Source organism: Lissotriton vulgaris, chromosome 8, assembly GCF_964263255.1.
Source record: "Lissotriton vulgaris chromosome 8, aLisVul1.2, whole genome shotgun sequence".
NCBI classification, from domain to species: domain Eukaryota; kingdom Metazoa; phylum Chordata; class Amphibia; order Caudata; family Salamandridae; genus Lissotriton; species Lissotriton vulgaris.
Genome location: NC_141696.1, coordinates 1,564,637,681 through 1,564,656,042, shown reverse-complemented (window position 1 = coordinate 1,564,656,042; position 18,362 = coordinate 1,564,637,681). Strand labels below are relative to the sequence as shown.

Sequence of the window (18,362 nt, the reverse complement as noted above, 5' to 3'; positions counted from 1 at the left end):
GAGGCCAAAGAATGGCAAAGGAGCGCTTGGACAGATCTGATTGGCTACTGAAAAGGGACGCGTCTGAGATGTGACTGGTCAGGATCACTATCTGTTGATTGGTTGAACCTTCCTGCCAAAAGATCTCACTATAGCCAATTAGCTATCTTTCTTTCCTTGCTGACAGAAATGGACACAACTCCGAGCAAAGCTGAATCCAGCCCCTCGGACAGAAGAGTTCGCCCGCTAGCCCAGAGTCTGGGGGTAGATGTCACAGGACAGCCACGGAAAGAAAGCGTGAAGCTGCCATTGTCCATACTGAGTGAAAAACCATCCTGTCTCCTCAACGAAAGGGTAAGTGGGAGGGACCCCGTCGTCTCTGGTGCTTGGTGATTTGTTTGTGTTCTTTTGCAACTAGATTGAAGACAAGAATGACCCTTCTCTGAAACACTGGCTTTGCGTCACACTCCCGAGCCTGGGGCTTGCTGTCTATGCCAAAGCTGATGTCCTGTCCAGCACATTGTCTAGACACACTTCTGAAATAGCCTAACAAAAAGGAAGGGGTTTGGCCCAAACCAGCATCCTTTGTACAAGCCCTAAGCATTGGTCTTAGACCAGTTTACTTTGGATCAGTTCTCATTGCATGCGCCTCACAAATCTGTCAAAGTGGTGTTGCATTATCTCCTCCACCATCACGGATCCCCCGAATCCCCAATGTCCTACCTAGAATTTAATATTTACAGGAAGCAGCAAGTGTAACGCAATATTCTAGTTCCTTTCACCGTAGGTTTCCATACTTGGTCCAAAGCCCTGGGCCCTAGTTTAGGAACAACACTAATGTAGGTCCCTTGTAAAAAAAAACACAGATGGAACAGAGTTAGCTAAGCTTCCGGTACCAGTGGAACATGCCAGCTATCTGCAGCTATCCAAGGAACCAGACAGGACAGAGTCAGCCTATCTCCATCGATCAGATTGAGCTGAGAGTCAGTTATCAAAGGAGCCTGATGGAAAAGAGTTAGCTAAGCTTTGGTTATTAAAGAAACAGGATGACAGAGGGTTAGCTACTCTTCAGTTATCAAAGGAACGAGATGGAACAGATAGGTAAGCATCTGAAAGAGACATCTAGTCACAGATTCCTTAATTTAGAATCTTCCCCAGGTGCAAGACTGGACCCAGAAATCTTTTCCATTGCATGTCTGTGCGTCAGAAGATGGCATTTGCGCGACTCCTTATCAATGCCATCCACCATATGTGACGTTGACAGGCTCTATATAACTACTCGCCAACTTCTCACATCAGTTCCTTCTTTTCTGTGATTGCAATGCAGATCTGTATTTATTTATTTATTTATTTATTTATAGTGTTTTATATAGCGCGGACATGACCCGTGGGTATCAGAGCGCTTAACATATGGAAAACAGATTGACATAGTGGTAACATTTATAGCAACAAAACATATATAGAGGTAGGGCAGAGAGCTATCAGGGAGGTTAGAAAGGGGATTACCTAGGGACATAGAAGAATTAAACAGTTGACATTATAATAGCAATTATAGCAGCAAAAACAAATCAGGTGTGGGAGGTAATGTGCTGTCTACGGTGATTAAGGTAAGATATATTCCTAACGCCTAAGTAGTTAGTATTAGGGAGTGCCTATGTTTAGGTAGTGTCATAGTCATGCAGTCAAGTTCTATGAGGTAGTATTGTATATTATTAACAAGTCAATATCGGCGTAATAAGCCATAAGAGTAGTGAGGGAATAGTTGGATGCATCGAACATAAATATTAACAAGTTCAAGGTAAGGGTGATATCTTCCGGTGAACGGTATAGCATAGATATCACCTAATAGTGAGGTAGTAATAGGTTGTAGAGCCGATGCTTGAGTGGCATCAGTCGTTTGTCTTATTGGTCTTCCAAGTGTTCGTGGTGACTCCAGTCCTTTTTGGCAGAAATGGTCGTATCACAAGTCTGTGGGCATCTCTATATATGGTATTTACTCATCATGTGGCTTTTCAGTTCCCTTTTAAAAGCTGCGGTATTTTGAATCCTCCTGATGTAAGGAGGGAGTGAATTCCAGACTCTGGGGGCCGCTCCTGAAAAAGCTCGGTCATAAGTCTTTTTTTTCTGGAAGAATGCCGGCCGCAATAGCAGCTCTTTAGAGCTTCTTGTTGTTCTGTTGCCTCCCGATATCTTAATTTTCTTGGCGAGGTACCTCGGCATGTTGTAGTGGACCGCTTTATGTGTGATGCAGGCCATCTTCATTTTAATTCTAGCATCATAAGGTAACCAGTTTAGAGCCTTCAGGTGAGGAGATATGTGGTCGAATTTCCTAGTTCCTGTGATGAGTCTTGCCGCTGCGTTGAGACAGGCTTTTAGTGGTGCAGTGGATGTTTTCGGTAGGCCAGCTAATGTGGTACAGCCATATTCGATCCTCGAGATAACTAACGATTGGATGGCAAGTTTTAGGTCTGCTTCAGAGATAAAGGGCTTCAGTTTCCTTAGATAGTTTAAATGGAAGCGGGCGCCCTTGGCCATCAAGTTGATGTGTTCTTTCATGTCTAAGTTCTTGTCTAGTGTAATTCCTAATGATTTAGCTGAATTAACTAGGGTCGGGGTGCAGTTCAGTGCTGTCACCAATTTCGCCCATTCCTTTGCCTCTGTGTAACTCCTTGTCGGTGAGATTAACAGGAATTCAGTTTTATTGGCATTCAGTTTCAGGTGATTGGCTGTAAGCCACTGCAATGCTCTCTTTAGAGTTTCATTCATAAGATCAATGTCTTCACTGCAGGCAATCTTCATGTATATTTGGGTGTCGTCTGCGTACATGTGGTAAGATATCTGTGAGATCCGAAGAATCTCTGTGAGAGGTTCTACATACAAGTTGAATAGATCAGGGGATAGCGTTGAGCCTTGAGGGACCCCTATTGTGTTAGGGCGAGGAGAAGAGGTTGCCTCGTTGACCAGGAATAGCTGAGTCCTGTTCTGCAGGAAGGAATTAAACCACTTCAGTACGTTGCCAGATAAACCCATCCTGTCTTGTAGTCTGGTCATCAGAATCGCATGATTTACCGTGTCGAATGCCGATGACAAGTCCAGTAGAATCAGTAGGCACGCATGATTTTGGTCGAGGGCTTGTAGAGCGTCATCAACAATATGTAATATCGCAGTTTCCGTGCTGTGACCTGTTCTGAAACCTGATTGGCAGTCGTCTAGTAGTGAGAACTTAGCGATATGTTGACTCAGTTGGCCTTGTACACATTTCTCAAGAAGTTTAGCCAGTAACGGGATGTTGGTCACTGGTCGATAATTGTTCGGGTCTGTTGCATCAGCTGTCGGTTTTTTGATAATGGGAACTACCTGCCCCGTTTTTAGGCAGTCCGGAAGGGTCCCTTGTATTAGTGAGGCATTTATTATCTCCGTCCAGATTGGAACTAGAGTGTGACTGATTTCTCTTACACATTTTGCGGGTAGCGGGTCTTGGTAGTGGTTGTTGGGTTTAAGTTTCGCTAGCGTTTTGGCGATCATTTCTTGGTTGTATAGTTCAAATGTGTCCCAGCTTGCCTTGTTTTTTGTGAAAAAATCCATCGCTGGCGCATTCGTCTCCTTTTTTGAAGGGGGAAGGGTCGTGATGTTAGCCGCTGATTTTGTGAGCTCAGCTTCTAGCAATTTAGATTTGTCCGTGAAAAATGAGGAGAATTTCTCACATCTTATAGGATTTTTTGGGTTCTCTTGGGCGGTTTTAGTTAGTTTGTTTGACTGTTGTTTTAGGATCTCGAAGAGTTTTCGGGGTCTGTTTGTGGCATTGTCCAGTTCAGCCCTTATAAATTCTTTTTTGGCGTTGGTTATCTTTAAGTTATATTGTTTCCTCGTTTTTCTGAGGTCCTTCAGTTCAAGTGAGGCGGGATGTTGTCTCCATTTCCTTTCAGCCATTCTCAGTATTCGCCTGTCCTCGTTCAGAGCCTCATTAAACCAAGGATTTTTGGGTTTTTCCGAGACTCTTTTCAGTTTTTGAGGCAAGGTGTCATTGACAATATTACCGATTGAGGTTATATAGTGGTCAGTCAGCTCATTCACACTCTGCCAGTTGTTAGGAGGCTTGAGGTCTTTCTCACATCTTTCAACCAACATTTCAATATTAGCTTCTTTAGTGTCTCGTATCAATTTTTTGACCCTGTGCGGTTGCATGTTCCTGCCCTTTTTCATTGTAGGTATCATGAAAGTTATAGCGTGATGATCAGACCAGTCACATGGGTCTATAGCGGTAATTAGAATTTCTTTGTTTCTAGAAATTATCCAATCTAAAGTCGCTCCTTGTGAGTGAGTAGGCTGGGTGCATATTTGAGTGAGGTTTAGCTCATTGAGGAAGTCTTTGATCGATTTAACCATTTTGTCATTGCCATCGTCCCAGTGGAGGTTAAAGTCACCTAGGAATATGTTGTTAGCGTCTGGGTTAGAATTAGCAGTTATGATCTCCATGAGATGCTCTGTGAACTTTGCATTATCTCCAGGTGGGTGGTAGAACGCATGTAGGTTGTAGTTTTGATTATTTGGTGATCTTATATTAAGGCCAAGGTATTCACATGATTCTATAGGGTCTGATTGGAATTGGTTAACCTTTATCTCTGAGCGGTGAATGCACGCTATACCTCCTCCCACTTTCCTTGGTCTGTCTAACCTGATAATGTTATATTGTGGTGGTACTAGAAGATCCATGGTTGGGGAAGATGATTCATTGAGCCATGTTTCCGTGAAGATGGCCAGGTCGATTTCTTTGTTGATTATTAGAGCGGCTATGTCGGATGCATGTTTATTAGCCGATCGACAGTTAAGTAGTAGGCACTTCAATGTTTTCAGTGAGTTGAAGTTGTTTCCGTTTTCAGCTTCACCTCCTATCTGTAGCAGTTAGGAGGCCTTTTCTCAGCACATCTCGATGTTTTGTCGAGTAACAGTGTGCTTTTTGGCGATATCTCAAGTTTTAAACGCTGTAGATCTGGTGATAGACAGATGTCTATCACAGATCCTCATACTGTCTGTTTGTGGTGTCTGAGAACACTGAGGGGCAGATTTATTTTAACTGGCGCATCCCGAGGGATGCGCCAGTTAACATGCTCCACAGTGCGCCACAGCTACGCCACCCATGGTGCGCCGCATTTATGATGCGGCGCACCATGGGGCAAAAACGGCACAGATGCGTGACGCATCTGTGCCGGAAATGTGGCGCATTGCTGGAGTTGCGTCGCAAGCGCGACGCAGCTCCAGCAATGCTCTGGGGGGGCCTATTCTTTCAATGCTGCCTCAAGCCTTACGCCTGCTTCAAGCAGGCGCAGGGTTTTGACGCAGCATTGCCCTGAAAGTGACTGAGTGAAATCTCATAGATTTCACTCAGCCACTTTCAGGAGGCGTTCCTGCGCAGGAACGCCCCCCCCCTGCGCAGGAACGCCTCCTCATGGCGCAGTGCTGTACAACGTGACGCATCTCCTAGATGCGTCATGTTGTAAATAGGGCGCAGGGATGCGCCACGTTGCCGTGCCGTTGCGTCACGCAACGGCGGCTTAAACGTGGCGCAAGCCCTTCATAAATCTGCCCCTATGACTCTGAGGAGTGCGGTTTCTGTCAGCCTCTTCGACAGAAGGTGTGGAAAGAGCACCATATGAAGCTTCTGGCTGCATGATTTTCTGAGGCACGGCATCATCGTCAGTCCTTATTAAAGTCCAGGGACATGTCTGGGAGCCATTTGTGTGAGAGGCCATCTCCGTCGATGTCGAGAGAGACTCCGAAGCTCAAACCGTCGAAACCTAACTTCGTCTCCGACGCTGTCTCCAAACCTTCATTTCGGAGCTTTCACAGGAGTCCAACCTGCGCCTTCCTAAATATACTGGATGCGGGGCGACTCTAAGCCAAATGCAGGAATATTGCATTTCCCAGCATGAAAACTTTGGGTCTCGGACTCCTCAGGTATGCTTCCTAGCCCCAAGGAGGTGAGAGGTGCCCTGACTGGATCCTCGCCAGCAGGGCCGGCTCCAGGCTCATGGTGGCCCTGTGCATGGAGAGTAGGTGGGGGCCCCGGAAGAGGGGGTCCGGACGGGGCGGAGCTCAGGAAGGTGTTTCATAATTAAAGCATCTCTTTAGAATACATGCTGCTTTAGGAAGACCACCTTATTCATTTCGTCTTTCGTCTTTAGGGGATTTCTTTCTTAGCATTTTTGCTTTTGGTTTAAATGAAGTATACATAGATAAATATGTTGGCTCTCGCAACAGCAAGTGCACAGTATGCCATGTTATATGTATTTTTATATAGCTAGGGCAACTAGTAGCTGAAGGCAGGGTGTGTGATAAAAGGCTTCTGGCCTATGTTTATATGCCAAATTAGAGGAAATAGTGAATTGTGATTGCTGGATTGTTAGCCGACCTATGTATGTGTTTGTTTCACTTGGCTGGACTGTTGGCCCCAAGCCCATCCCATTAATTCAACACCTGTCCCACTACCGTCCCACCATTGCACAGACGCCATCAGATGAGTTTTAAGTGCTAAAGGCGGTATTCAATAATACGTTGATCCTATAATCTATAAAATTGTAGAGTGCTGCTAGGAAAGCATTTCGCCTTCATGCCTAAGAAAGACATTTCACAATTGCCGCTCTCCTTTTGTAGAGGTACTTTGCCACAAGAGACACCTTTGTTGTTAGTTGAGGCACACCAACCACATTAAAAGTGAGACTGGCATGAAAGGCATATGGTTATGATTACCGTTGACTATATTTCCCCGTGTGATTTCAAAAGGTCGTACTTGGGCCTCATGAGTCGGCCTGGCGGGCCTGCCATGCCATGACGCGAAATTGGGCAAAGGGCTGCCTAGTAGTTCGTTTACAAGCAGCACGTCGAGCACCACCACACTCGTGCTTGTACATAAATTAAGTGAGTGCCACAAATGTCAAAAAGAAATAATCCAGTCCAGACAATGAAATATAATCAATGAAATGAATCTTTCAGTACATGACGTTTGTACATAACATGATCATTCTGCCCTTACCCGCCAGGTCACAGGACAGGTGCGCAGCGTACACAGTACAGTAAGTACTTCTTTAATCTGAGGCTGCGCTGCTCTGCTCAGCTCAGGCTCACTCTCAGCTTACTCCGATCCGACGGACGGACGACGACCACCGACCACCACAGAATGCTGTTATGTTGCAGCTGAGCCAGAGACTAATAGACAAAAGCCACACAATTTACGCACACGCGCCGGGAAGCTGCCAGGTTAGGTTAAGAGTCTGCGTGCGCGCGTGCTGCCGCGCCGCAGATCACCTTGGCTTCCGGCGTCTGTCTGTGCCAGCCCGCCGGGTGATGACAGTCAACTCAGCCTGGTCATGAATCATCTTAAGTAACACCCCGGGCCCCTGCTGCCCAATCATTAGGTCGGTGGTGTGGAGCCAGAGAGGAGGCCAGGGAAGTGAAAGGGGGGGAGGGGAGGGGGTGGGAAATGGGGGGGGGTGACAGGGCTTGCGGAAGTGACAGTAAAAAACTGAAACTAAAAGCCGCCGGGGTCGGAGGCCGCCAAATCCTGCCAGGGGCCGCCAGTGCAACGAATATGTGTATGATTCGATCCTCGTCGTGGCGGCCCCTGGAGTTTGGCGGCCCTGTGCAGGTGCACACTTTGCACATGCCTTGGGCCGGCCCTGTCGCCAGCGGGTTCGCCCTAGGGGACAGTGGAGCCGGTGCACAGCCCTTCGGGGTTCTCACCTTTCGTGTTCGGGACGGGTCAACGGGACGTTGGCGGCGCCAATTGACACCGAACCCATTACTCTTCCCTACGTTAATACGACCCTACAACGGCGCCGGACAGCGTCGGATGCAGTACCAATGGAGCCATCTGCTTTAGGAAACTCAACCCCCCGAGCTGTGTCATTTCAAAAACGCAGGGGTGTGCCATATTTACAAGAATGCAGCTCCTCCCGCTCTCTCCCGTGCATTGGTGATGAAACAGCAGCCTTTGTGAACGCAGGCAGCCTTGCACCTTATTGTGATGGTGCCTGCGTTGCAGGGATGATTGCTGCTGTGCAGGAAGGGACAGCTGGTGTTTTAGTCCTTCTACGTGTGCGGGCGAATGCAACACATGGAAAGAGCAAAGCATGAGAAGTAAAAGTATTTCTCCTCGTTTGCGCCACTTCAACGCCTCCGCTGAGAAGGCGTTAGTTTTTGGCACTGGCTCAGAATTATGCTGTTTGACAAAGCCAATGGGCGTTGCACGGGAACCCACAGCAACTCTCATGAGACGCCCCTTTGAAGCAGAGTACTGCGTGAAAGAGGTCCATATTTACAAGGCTGTGTAAAGCCACGCAAAGTGGCTTTGTGTGGTGTTGTAAATATGGGCCAACACACAGCGCCGCTGGAGCATCAAAGAAGGAATGCCCCAATGGCACATGGCGCTTGCAAATATGCCCCAACGTTATCAAAGGACCCGTGGGTAACAGAGTTAGCTTAGCTTCAGTTATCAAAGGAACCCTAGGGAACAGTCTTAGCTGACTCAAAGTAGGGTCTTGAGGGTCTTGAGTGTCATTCTATTCCTAGAGCACCGTCAGTTCATCATTCCACCCTTTTTGTGTCGCTCAGCTCCAAGAATGTTCACAATCTATGACCGTGAACACTGTTGTTCGAGAAGACTTCACATTGAGGTACTTTACTCGGATCACTGAAATAATATCGAGGGACAAAATATCGACTTGCCAAAATATTGTGGACAAAATATCGACAGTCAAAATATCGAGTTTGTATCTACAAACAGGTAAGTACAAAAATATCGAGTACAAAATATCGTTAACAATAATATAGATGTAAAAAATATCGACTTTATTAAAAACAGTGTTAAATTAAATTAATATTAAATTTTAATCACTAAAATATACTTAAAAATACTTAAATTAAATTATAATAATTAAATAATAAATGAAAATAATAAAAATAATTTTTTACAATCTTATTTGTTGACCCTGAACCCTAAAATATACCCCTTTACCCAAAAACCCAAAACTGACCCTGAACCCTAAAAATACCCCTTTACCCAAAAACTAAAAACTGACCCTGAACCCTAAAAATGCCCCTTTACCCAAAAACTGAAAACTGACCCTGAACCCTAAAAATGCCCCTTTACCCAAAAACTGAAAACTGACCTTGAACCCTAAAAATACCCCTTTACCCAAAAACTGAAAACTGACCCTGAACCCTAAAAATGCCCCTTTACCCAAAAACTAAAAACTGGCCCTGAACCCTAAAAATGCCCCTTTACCCAAAAACTGAAAACTGACCCTGAACCCTAAAAATGCCCCTTTACCCAAAAACTGAAAACTGACCCTGAACCCTAAAAATGCCCCTTTACCCAAAAACTAAAAACTGACCCTGAACCCTAAAAATGCCCCTTTACCCAAAAACTGAAAACTGACCCTGAACTCTAAAAATACTCCTTTACCCAAAATGTATCAATATTATTTAATTACCAAATAATTATTAATTAACAATAACAATAAAGTAAATATATTAGCACATTAGCTGTAATTATTTTAATAATTAATATTATTTTTTCCCAATTAATTACTTAACAATAACACAAAATTATATATATTAAAATGTACTCTAATTAATGTAATTAACTAATTACAATTAATTAATTACCAATTAATTACTAATACAAAATATGTACAAAATGATATTAATTAATTAACTAATTATTATTAATTAATTATCAATTAATTATTAATTATAAATATTTACATACATATATTAATTAATTAATTATTATTAAATTACTTCCCACCCTATTCCCCTATAAACCCACAACCCGCTACAGAATTACATTACGCAATTATTATAAAAACAAAATTCATTTAATAAAATATTTTATAACATTAATATACACTTTTCACACATATTATTACATAAAAATACACTATAAAATATTATATATTATTAAAAATTCGATATTTTTGCTATCTATATTTTATACAGTCGATATTACTTCACTTACCTGAAAAACGATATTTTTGTAGTCGATATTATGTCCAGTCGATATTTTGTCCAGTCTATATTTAAAACTCGATATTATGTCCAGTCGATATTTTGGAGTCGATATTTTGTCTGTGCACCACTTTACTCCTGGGCATCTGACTGAGCGCATCTCCGTCAGAGCAGGAGATCCTCATGAATCATCCGTAGCTCTGGCGCAGATGTGTAGGTTGAGGCATTCTATGGTTCAAGAGCTCTCACAGGTTTGAATCTCAGTTTCTCCACTCAGATGTTCATACTTCTGAGGTCGATGAAATGACTGAGTAGCTGTGAGTTGAGTGACAGTAACACCTACAACAGATTTTTGACATTTTCAGGATAAAACGCCATGTGTAAGCAGCCTAAAAATAATACTGACCCTTATTAGTCATTCGGCTCACTAACCAACACGACAAAGCTTGTCATTCATCCCTGTGAAATTAAAACAATCGCATCCACCAAATCCCACCACACTATGCGTCACCACGCCTAAACCCAGATTTACAAAGAATTTGCATCAAGTGTGCGTTACCTTTTCAACGCAGACCCAATCCAAACCTTTTGGGGGATTTACAAACCACTGCAAATTGGTGTTTGTGTTGGTTTGTAAGAAAAAATAACGCAAACCATCACAAAGCACTGCTTTGCTTAACTCTGTGTTAAGGGCCGTTCCATTGATGGTGCAGGGCATTCCTGGCTACCACCTATGGTGTTGGATGAAAAACCCTGTCTACTAACAATAGTAGGCAGGGTTTTGTTGCAAACATTAATGCCACTTGAAAGCAGACATTAAAACGAGAAATGCTTTCATTTCTCCTCTCTTTTCTGACTTTGCATGTGTGCTGCACTGTACAGCACGCATACGGAGTCCGACAAGTCAGTGTAAGCCGAGTATTTTGTACTGGAAAGATGCCCTTCCAGTACAAAGCCTATGCGTGACTCACACGGGAACCTTTGTACCCAGGCACAAAGGTATTGCATGGTGCTCGGCAGTAGAATTCCCTGCCAATGCTAGGGAGAGGGGAGGAGAGTGCTATTTCTCTGTAGTTATGGCACTCCCCTTCCTTCTCCTCTCTCACGCAACGCAGCACTGAAACTTTGGTGCTGAGTTGTACAAGAGCTTTGTAAACCTGGCTCCTAGTGTTACCGCCAAGACAAATGGACCCAAAAGAAGAAACCTTTCAACAGCTTCCAAGAGACCAGAATTTAGTACTACTTTGAATGCATGCCTTCCGAACGTCGTCATTTGAACAAATTCGTCTTTAGCACGCATTTGTTCAGCATGCAAGTCGTTATAACGACTTGTCTTAAGGGGGCGCTGGATTTTGGAATAGTTTAATTTACTATTTGAACTCCAGTATGCCCAACAGTAGGGAAGGTGTTGGACTTCAAATCCAACACCATTACACAAATGCGTCCCCCTGAAGCAAGTCGTTGTAAAGACTTGCTTGCTGAACGAATGCGTGCTAATGATGCGTTTGTTCTTTTGCCGGCACTGTGAAGGCACAGCATGATTCCACCTTCGTCCAAATGGACATTTCCCCTTCTATTGGCTTGCGTAATTAACCTGACTATAAAGAGAAGGAAAGCCACTTCTTTCCCCAACGATGTCAACTATTCCATGTGAGGCAAGCTCCGGTTATGGCTATAAGGCTTACTTACAGCTTGTGTCGCCTGTATTCAGCTCAAAAAGGCATCCTGATTTAAGTACCCTGAAGAGCAAAGCCCCACTCCTGCCACAACAAGAGGTTCACTAGAGATGAATCTCATGGTCACCCAGACAGTGCAACTACTATGTGTTACTTCACCAAGAGGGTGGGCATCTCCCCTCTGGCTTCTCTGCAGAAAAGGAATGTTGATATAGAATAGCAGAATCTTGCTCACTGCCTTTTATGACACAGATCAGTCTTTTAGTGCTTGACATCATCTCTTCTGCTTCGTCCCACATGTGCATCTCTTCCATCTTGCGGTCCTGCCTGTATCCAGTTTACGACAGTCGAAAGTCCTGTGAAGCGGAAAGTGAACACATCCTCTGTGGCTGGGGCACCACTGAACACCGGTGGCAAGGCCTTGCCGCAGGGTTTCCACCTCTTCCCTGCAGAGCTGGACTTCGGTGTCCTGCGGGAGGGCTACACCTACTGTGCGACTGTCAGCATGAGGAACATTGGTGTGGACCTCTGCAGGTTGGTGCACGTTTTGTTGTATTATCAAATGGGGTCTCTAAGTTGTCGAGCACCAGCAGATCTTTTGGACAATGTTGCAGTGGTGTGCGGACACAGAAGCAGCACTTCTGTACAATGTTAGGCATTGTGGTTGTCTCCAAATGTAAGAGTTCCAGGTACTCATGTAGTGAAAGGAAAGCTAAAAGAGCCTTTTGATGAAGCAAGAGCCCCTCCATACATCAGTGGCGCCCCACCCACCAAACCTGCCAGTTCTGTGCTCAACTTAGAAGCAGGGGAATGCTTGGCTTCCAGCAGTATGGCCTTATCTGGTTCCATTGGCAATAAACATTGACCAGATGCCCACCCACCACAGTGCTTTATAGCCATAGTACCAGTGGCCATGACCATGACTTCTTTTCTCTATTCAGACCACAATGTGAAACGGTGGTCCTGTGTAGAGAAAACGCACAATGACCCCTACATGCAGAGAAATCTCTCTGTGGATCAGGGCCTGTGGCCACACGTGCTGTACATACTCCTGCCATCTAGTGTTTGGCTTGGACGAGTGCAACCTGTTTTTGTTAGAAGAAGTCTTTCGAGCCATGCGGTATAGTGACTCCTCCCTTAGTTGGCAGTGCGCATGGCCACAACTCTATACTAAGATTGTTTTCTTTCTCGATTTGTTCCATAGGCTTTTCAGATGTCCAACAGTCCATCAAGGACATGCTCCAGGCTGTTCGGAGCAAAGACCAACTTGGCCCTGAAAAGATTTTAAAGAGAGCAAAGTCACTGCTTGCTCTCTTGGCAAAGCTCCAGCTGTTCAGCAGACCCTACAGCATCCCCGCCCCTTCCAAGGTTTTGACAAGAGTTATCAGCAGAGGATCAATCCATATGTGCCTCAACAGCAACCTCCCTTCCAGCCCTTTTAGCTCTCTCAATGGTGGAGCATTACATCCGACCATTGTTTGCTCCATATCATGAAACACGATTATTTCCTACCCTTCCATCCACCGGATATGCCACATACACCACAACCAGCAGCGGTGGGGCCGGTTGAGGGAGGGGGGATTCGACAGACGACCAAGAGGGAAAATTAAATAAATAAATAATGTTTCCTCGTCGCCGTCGTCTGGCAAATCCCCTCCCCCCCCACCCCCCCACCTGGCCAACCCACTCTTACCTGCACCGGCCGCGGCTGACCACAAAACCTTCTGCGGAGGAGTTCAAGCTGTCTTGGAACAAAGGAGTAATAGAGAAGCTACCAGCATCAGGGATCAGGACTGGTTTTACTCCTGTTATTTCCTGGTACAGAAAATGGATTCCTTCACCCCATCCTCTATCTCTGACCCCTGAGAGTTTTCCACTGGAAGGACAAGTTCAAAGTGCACACCCTGGCCCAAGTGCTGTCTGCTCTGGATTTCAGGAGATGAGATACTGGTATTAGATTTGCAGGACACCTATTTCCACATCCCCATCCTGCAGTCCCACGAGCACTAGCTGCAGTTTTAGGGGTGCCAGGAGCACTTTCAGTTTATCTATCGTGCCACCCTTTGGCGGTACCAGTGACCCTTGGTTGTTCACACGGATGTCGTGGTGTTTGCAGCCCATTTGTAGAGGTTGTGAGTACCAGTCTAGCAGTCAGAGCCCCCCTTCAAATGATGGCTGACGTGTGGACATTGTTGGGTTCTTCCATCAAGGTGCCAAAGTCACACCGACTCCTTCGCATTTGCTCCCATTCGCTGGACTCATCCTTGAACTTGGTGCTCTTCTAAATCTTCCCTCTGCCTCAGCGAGTCCAGGGCATTGGAGCTGCGAGCCTGATGTGTCAACCCTTGACCCGAGTCTCAGTTACTGTGACTCTAAAGATCCTGGGCCTCTTTGCTTCCTGCATTCTGCTTGTGGACCACACCAGGTGGCACATGCAGGCTTGGCCATGGGATCTGAATTCTCAATGCGCTCAGCACCAAGGGGAACTATGCGAGTCCATCCAGGTTTCGGAGGAAACTGCCAATGATCTGCAAGAGTGGCAGCTTGACCGCAGTTGTGCCAGCAGCAGACCCCCTCCCATCCCACTCAGCGTTAATGGTCACATTAGATTTATTGTTGCTGGGTTGGGAAGGCTACCTGGGAGCAGTGGAGATCAGAGGACTCTGGCCTCTGGGGAGGCTCGTCTCTACAGCACCGTGTTGGAGTTGGAAGGGATTTGCTTGACACTGAAGGGATTTCTTCTGACCATCCCAGGGAAACGGGTACTGGTTCTCACAGACAATACAACCGCCATGTGGTATTGCAACAATTAGGGCACCGTGGGGTCATCGGTCCTGCGCCATGAGGCTCAATGTCTCAGTAAGTGCTTGAACGTTCAGGGCAAATCCCTTATCACCGGGCACCTGGCAGGATCTTAAAACACCGGGGCTGATGAACTCTGCTGATGTTGCCTAGCAGATTGAAAATGGCAGTTACACTATGGGATAGCTAAAAAGCCACCTGCAGATGGATTCTTCGCTCATTCCAGCAGAGGGAAGGCTGCTACCACTGCACAAACGCCTGGTGTGCCAATACTTGACATTTGCCAGGCTGCCTTGTGGCCATCCCTCCACACGTTCACAAAGCACTACTGCTCAGGCAGTCAGGTCCAGTTGGATGGGCACTCACCTGATCTGTCCTGCAGGATCTCCTGGTATGAACCATTCCAAAGACCTCTCTCCTGGAGGACCTACTTTGATATCTTCTGCAATTAGAAGTCTCTATTCGAAGAGCATGTTATTCACCTTCAGTAACGCCTTATCTGGTAAGGACTCTATCTAACCCATAGATTCCTCACCAATCCTCCCTGCTCTGTGGAAGGGTCTAATTCAGGTCACTACAAAGATCCAAATGTTGGAAGTCTCCGTACTGCCATTTCCTGATTTCAATGGCTTTGTGTCCGAGGGTGCAGACAGAAATCAGAAAGAAAATGCCATTAACTTGCAGAGGTCGCTCATATACGGGGGCCTTGTCGACATATCCAGGGCAGGACAGGTCCGATGCTTAACTGCACAATGCCATCTGATAAGTGCAAAGAAATTGCTAGTAAAACCTGGTCCTGTATGATGCCTAGGGAAATTTACAAGGTGAGGAGGAGCCTGTGGTTAAAAAAAGTCTTTATCAGAAAAGGCGTTACCGAAGGTAAGTAGTTTCTTTATTTAACCACTTGGCTGCTAGGCGTTTTCCCCCCCCTGTGCTGGAAATTGCCATTTTAGTGGCACCATGACGAGCTCAGCTCGTCATCAGCACACGACACCCGTGGGTGATGACGAGCTGAGCTCGTCATCAGCATCGAAGGGGTTAAGCACAAAATGGTTTTAAATATAAAACTGACCTTTCTTTATGAGATTGTATTGCAACTTCATCTTATCCAGTTGCCTAACTTCTGCGTCCCACCTCATCCATCTAAATTAGAAGGGGGAATGCACAGTCTAAACACAGAAAGGTCTTTCTGGCACTGTTCTCAAGTTTGACTAGTATAGAATGGGGAGTAAGGTTTTGCAACCTATGGAATTGTTTTTATGGATTTGGCTCTACCTCAAAACACAGTTTTTGATGGACGTCAAGGTTTTCATCAGCACTCGGCTTGAAGGAATAAGTGCATAGACTACCACTACTGCATCTTTGAGAAAGAGACGACAATGTCCGAGCATTCGGATATTTCTCCAATTGTAAATATATCAAGCGGCTTGAACTAAACGCCAGTCCGATGTTGCGAGGAGCACTCTCCTAGATCTGGATACAGAACGGATTCTGTGAACCTCCTACCTTACTTGGAGGTCTAATTGAACAAAGAACGAGTTATAAATCGACATATTGCGCAGCCGAATTTTCTTCCCTGGAAACGGTGGTCTTGATATATTTACAATTGTAGAAATATCCGAATAGCCCTGAAGAAGTCAGAGATGTGGAGGCATCATTACTGACGAAACACGTGTTGGCTTTGGATGATTTGAAGATGACCATGTGTGATTGACAAGAAGATTTTATCAGACTTGAAAATCATCATAAAAGAAGATTGATTGGACTTCTTTATACTCTATGCGGAGTTGTGCTCAAGACATTGTCGTTTTTTTCAGTTTGGACTGGTTTCTGGTTCATATCGGGGGATACAAGTGGCTGAACCTGTCCTTGGAAGCACACTGTGATTGTCATTTATATTCGATTTGGGGATTACGAAAAGTATCTTGTGCGCATAAAAGCTTTGCCATTTTCTATTTTTTCTTTGAGAAAGAGAGATGCCCTGCATGAAATGTTCAAGGCGCCCACGTACTTTACAAAATACACAGAGTGGACTCAGGGGCCACTGTAGAGGCTTTGCTTAGCAGGTCTGTTGTTCAGCACATTCGTGCATAACTTCTCTACTTCCTGTTTATCTGCGGATCCGCCATTCGAACCTCTGGGTATTTAAACATTAGAAAGTGCAGATGAACGAGCAAATGAACGAGCAGATGAAAGAGCAGATGAACGAGCAGATGAAAGAGAAGGTGTACGAGCAGATGAACGAGCAGATGAACGAGCAGATGAACGAACAGATAAACGAGAAGATAAACGATCAGATGAACGAGCAGATAAACAGGCAGATGAACGGGCAGATGAACAGGCAGATGAACGGGCAGATGAACAGGCAGATGAACGGGCAGATGAACGGGCAGATGAACGAGCAGATAATCGAGCAGATGATCGAGCAGATGATCGAGCAGATGGACAAGCAGATGGACAAGCAGATGAACAAGCAGATGAACAAGCAGATAAACGCGAAGATAAACGATCAGATAAAAGGGCAGATGAACGAGCAGATAAACTAGCAGATGAACGGTCAGATGAACGGGTAGATGAACGGGCAGATGAACGAGCAGAGGAACGAGCAGATGAACGAGCAGATGAACGAGCAGCTGAAAAAGTAGATTAAAGAGCAGATTAAAGAGCAGATGAAAGATCAGATGAACAAGCAGATGAAAGAGCAGATGAAAGAACAGATGAAAGAGCAGAAAACAAGCAAATAAATGAGCAGATGAAAGAGCAGTTAAATGAGCAGATGAAAGAGCAGATAAACGTGAAGATAAAAGAGCTGATGAATGAGCAGATTAACAGGCAGATGAACGAGCAGATGAATGAGCAGATGAACGAGCAGATTAACAAGTAGATGAAAGAGCAGATGATGGGGCAGATGTACAAGCAGATGAATGAGGAAATAAAAGAGCAGATGAAAGAGCAGGTGAAAGAGCGTACGAAAGATCACATGAAAGAGCACATGAAAGAGTACCCATTACCATAAAAAGTGACACACTGTTGATGAAGTTGATTGTATTGGACAACGATCTCTGATTCCGGATCACTTAGCTCCTCATGTAGGTCTTCTGAAGCCCACTGGGTTTAGATTTCAGGACCTGAAGGGTTTCAATGAGATAGTGGTCACCATGACAGCGTGCTGAAAGATTCTGTGCGTTCAGCTCCTGGTTGAGATATCTCAAAGGTGGAGAAGTGTGGCTCAATGGTTAGAGCGGCAGACCCTGATGCAGAGGTCTAGCCCGGGACCAGGGTTCAATTCCCCGCCTCAGCGGGTCTTGGGCTCAAAATTCCACGGGCCTGATAATTCTCGCCTCAGTGCCTATTCCAATCATGGAGTCCCACTCTGCAACTCTGGGCAATAGCTCGCTTAATCTCCACAATGGCCCCCACAACGCTAAGGATGCCTGGCCTCCACCTTGGGGGTGCCCAGGAGTGGACGCCTCACAAGGAAAGCCAGGATGGGTTTCACAGCAGTATTCGTACAAGCGCCTTGAGTTCCTTGCGGGTGAGTAGTGCGCTATACAAGTATCAATTTACAATTTAAAGACGCTACTGAGGGAGTGCAGTATTCACCGGACCATTGTTTCTGTGGTAAGTAACTATATTTGTTCCGATGTTTAGTAATATGTCAACTTGTTGCCCCAGCAAATTCTGGTCAAGTACAATTGAGTGATGAGCTTTGGTGGCCATAGGCTACAATGACATCACTGTCTGGTTAAAGATGTCTATGCTGAGATCAGAGTCGGTCATCAAGGCATTGAGAAGTCCCTAGCCAGGGCTCACCATCTCTTCTAAGCTTCCTCTGCATCAGGCTCCTGGTCATGTTTGCATGGTTAATAGTACATGCCCCCCCTTCCTTGGTTCCCACAT

General features: G+C 45.4%; 1 protein-coding gene across 1 annotated transcript in view; it reads left to right on the top strand.

Moving 5' to 3' along the window:
• The window catches only part of SPAG17 (sperm associated antigen 17), a 1,900,597-nt gene that overhangs the window by 1,842,374 nt on the left and 39,861 nt on the right, over window positions 1-18,362 (top strand). The window contains exons 46-47 of the mRNA XM_086935838.1: window positions 167-333; window positions 11,998-12,194. Coding sequence (XP_086791964.1) covers window positions 167-333; window positions 11,998-12,194 — 364 coding nt within the window. The remainder of the gene's footprint in view (window positions 1-166; window positions 334-11,997; window positions 12,195-18,362) is intronic.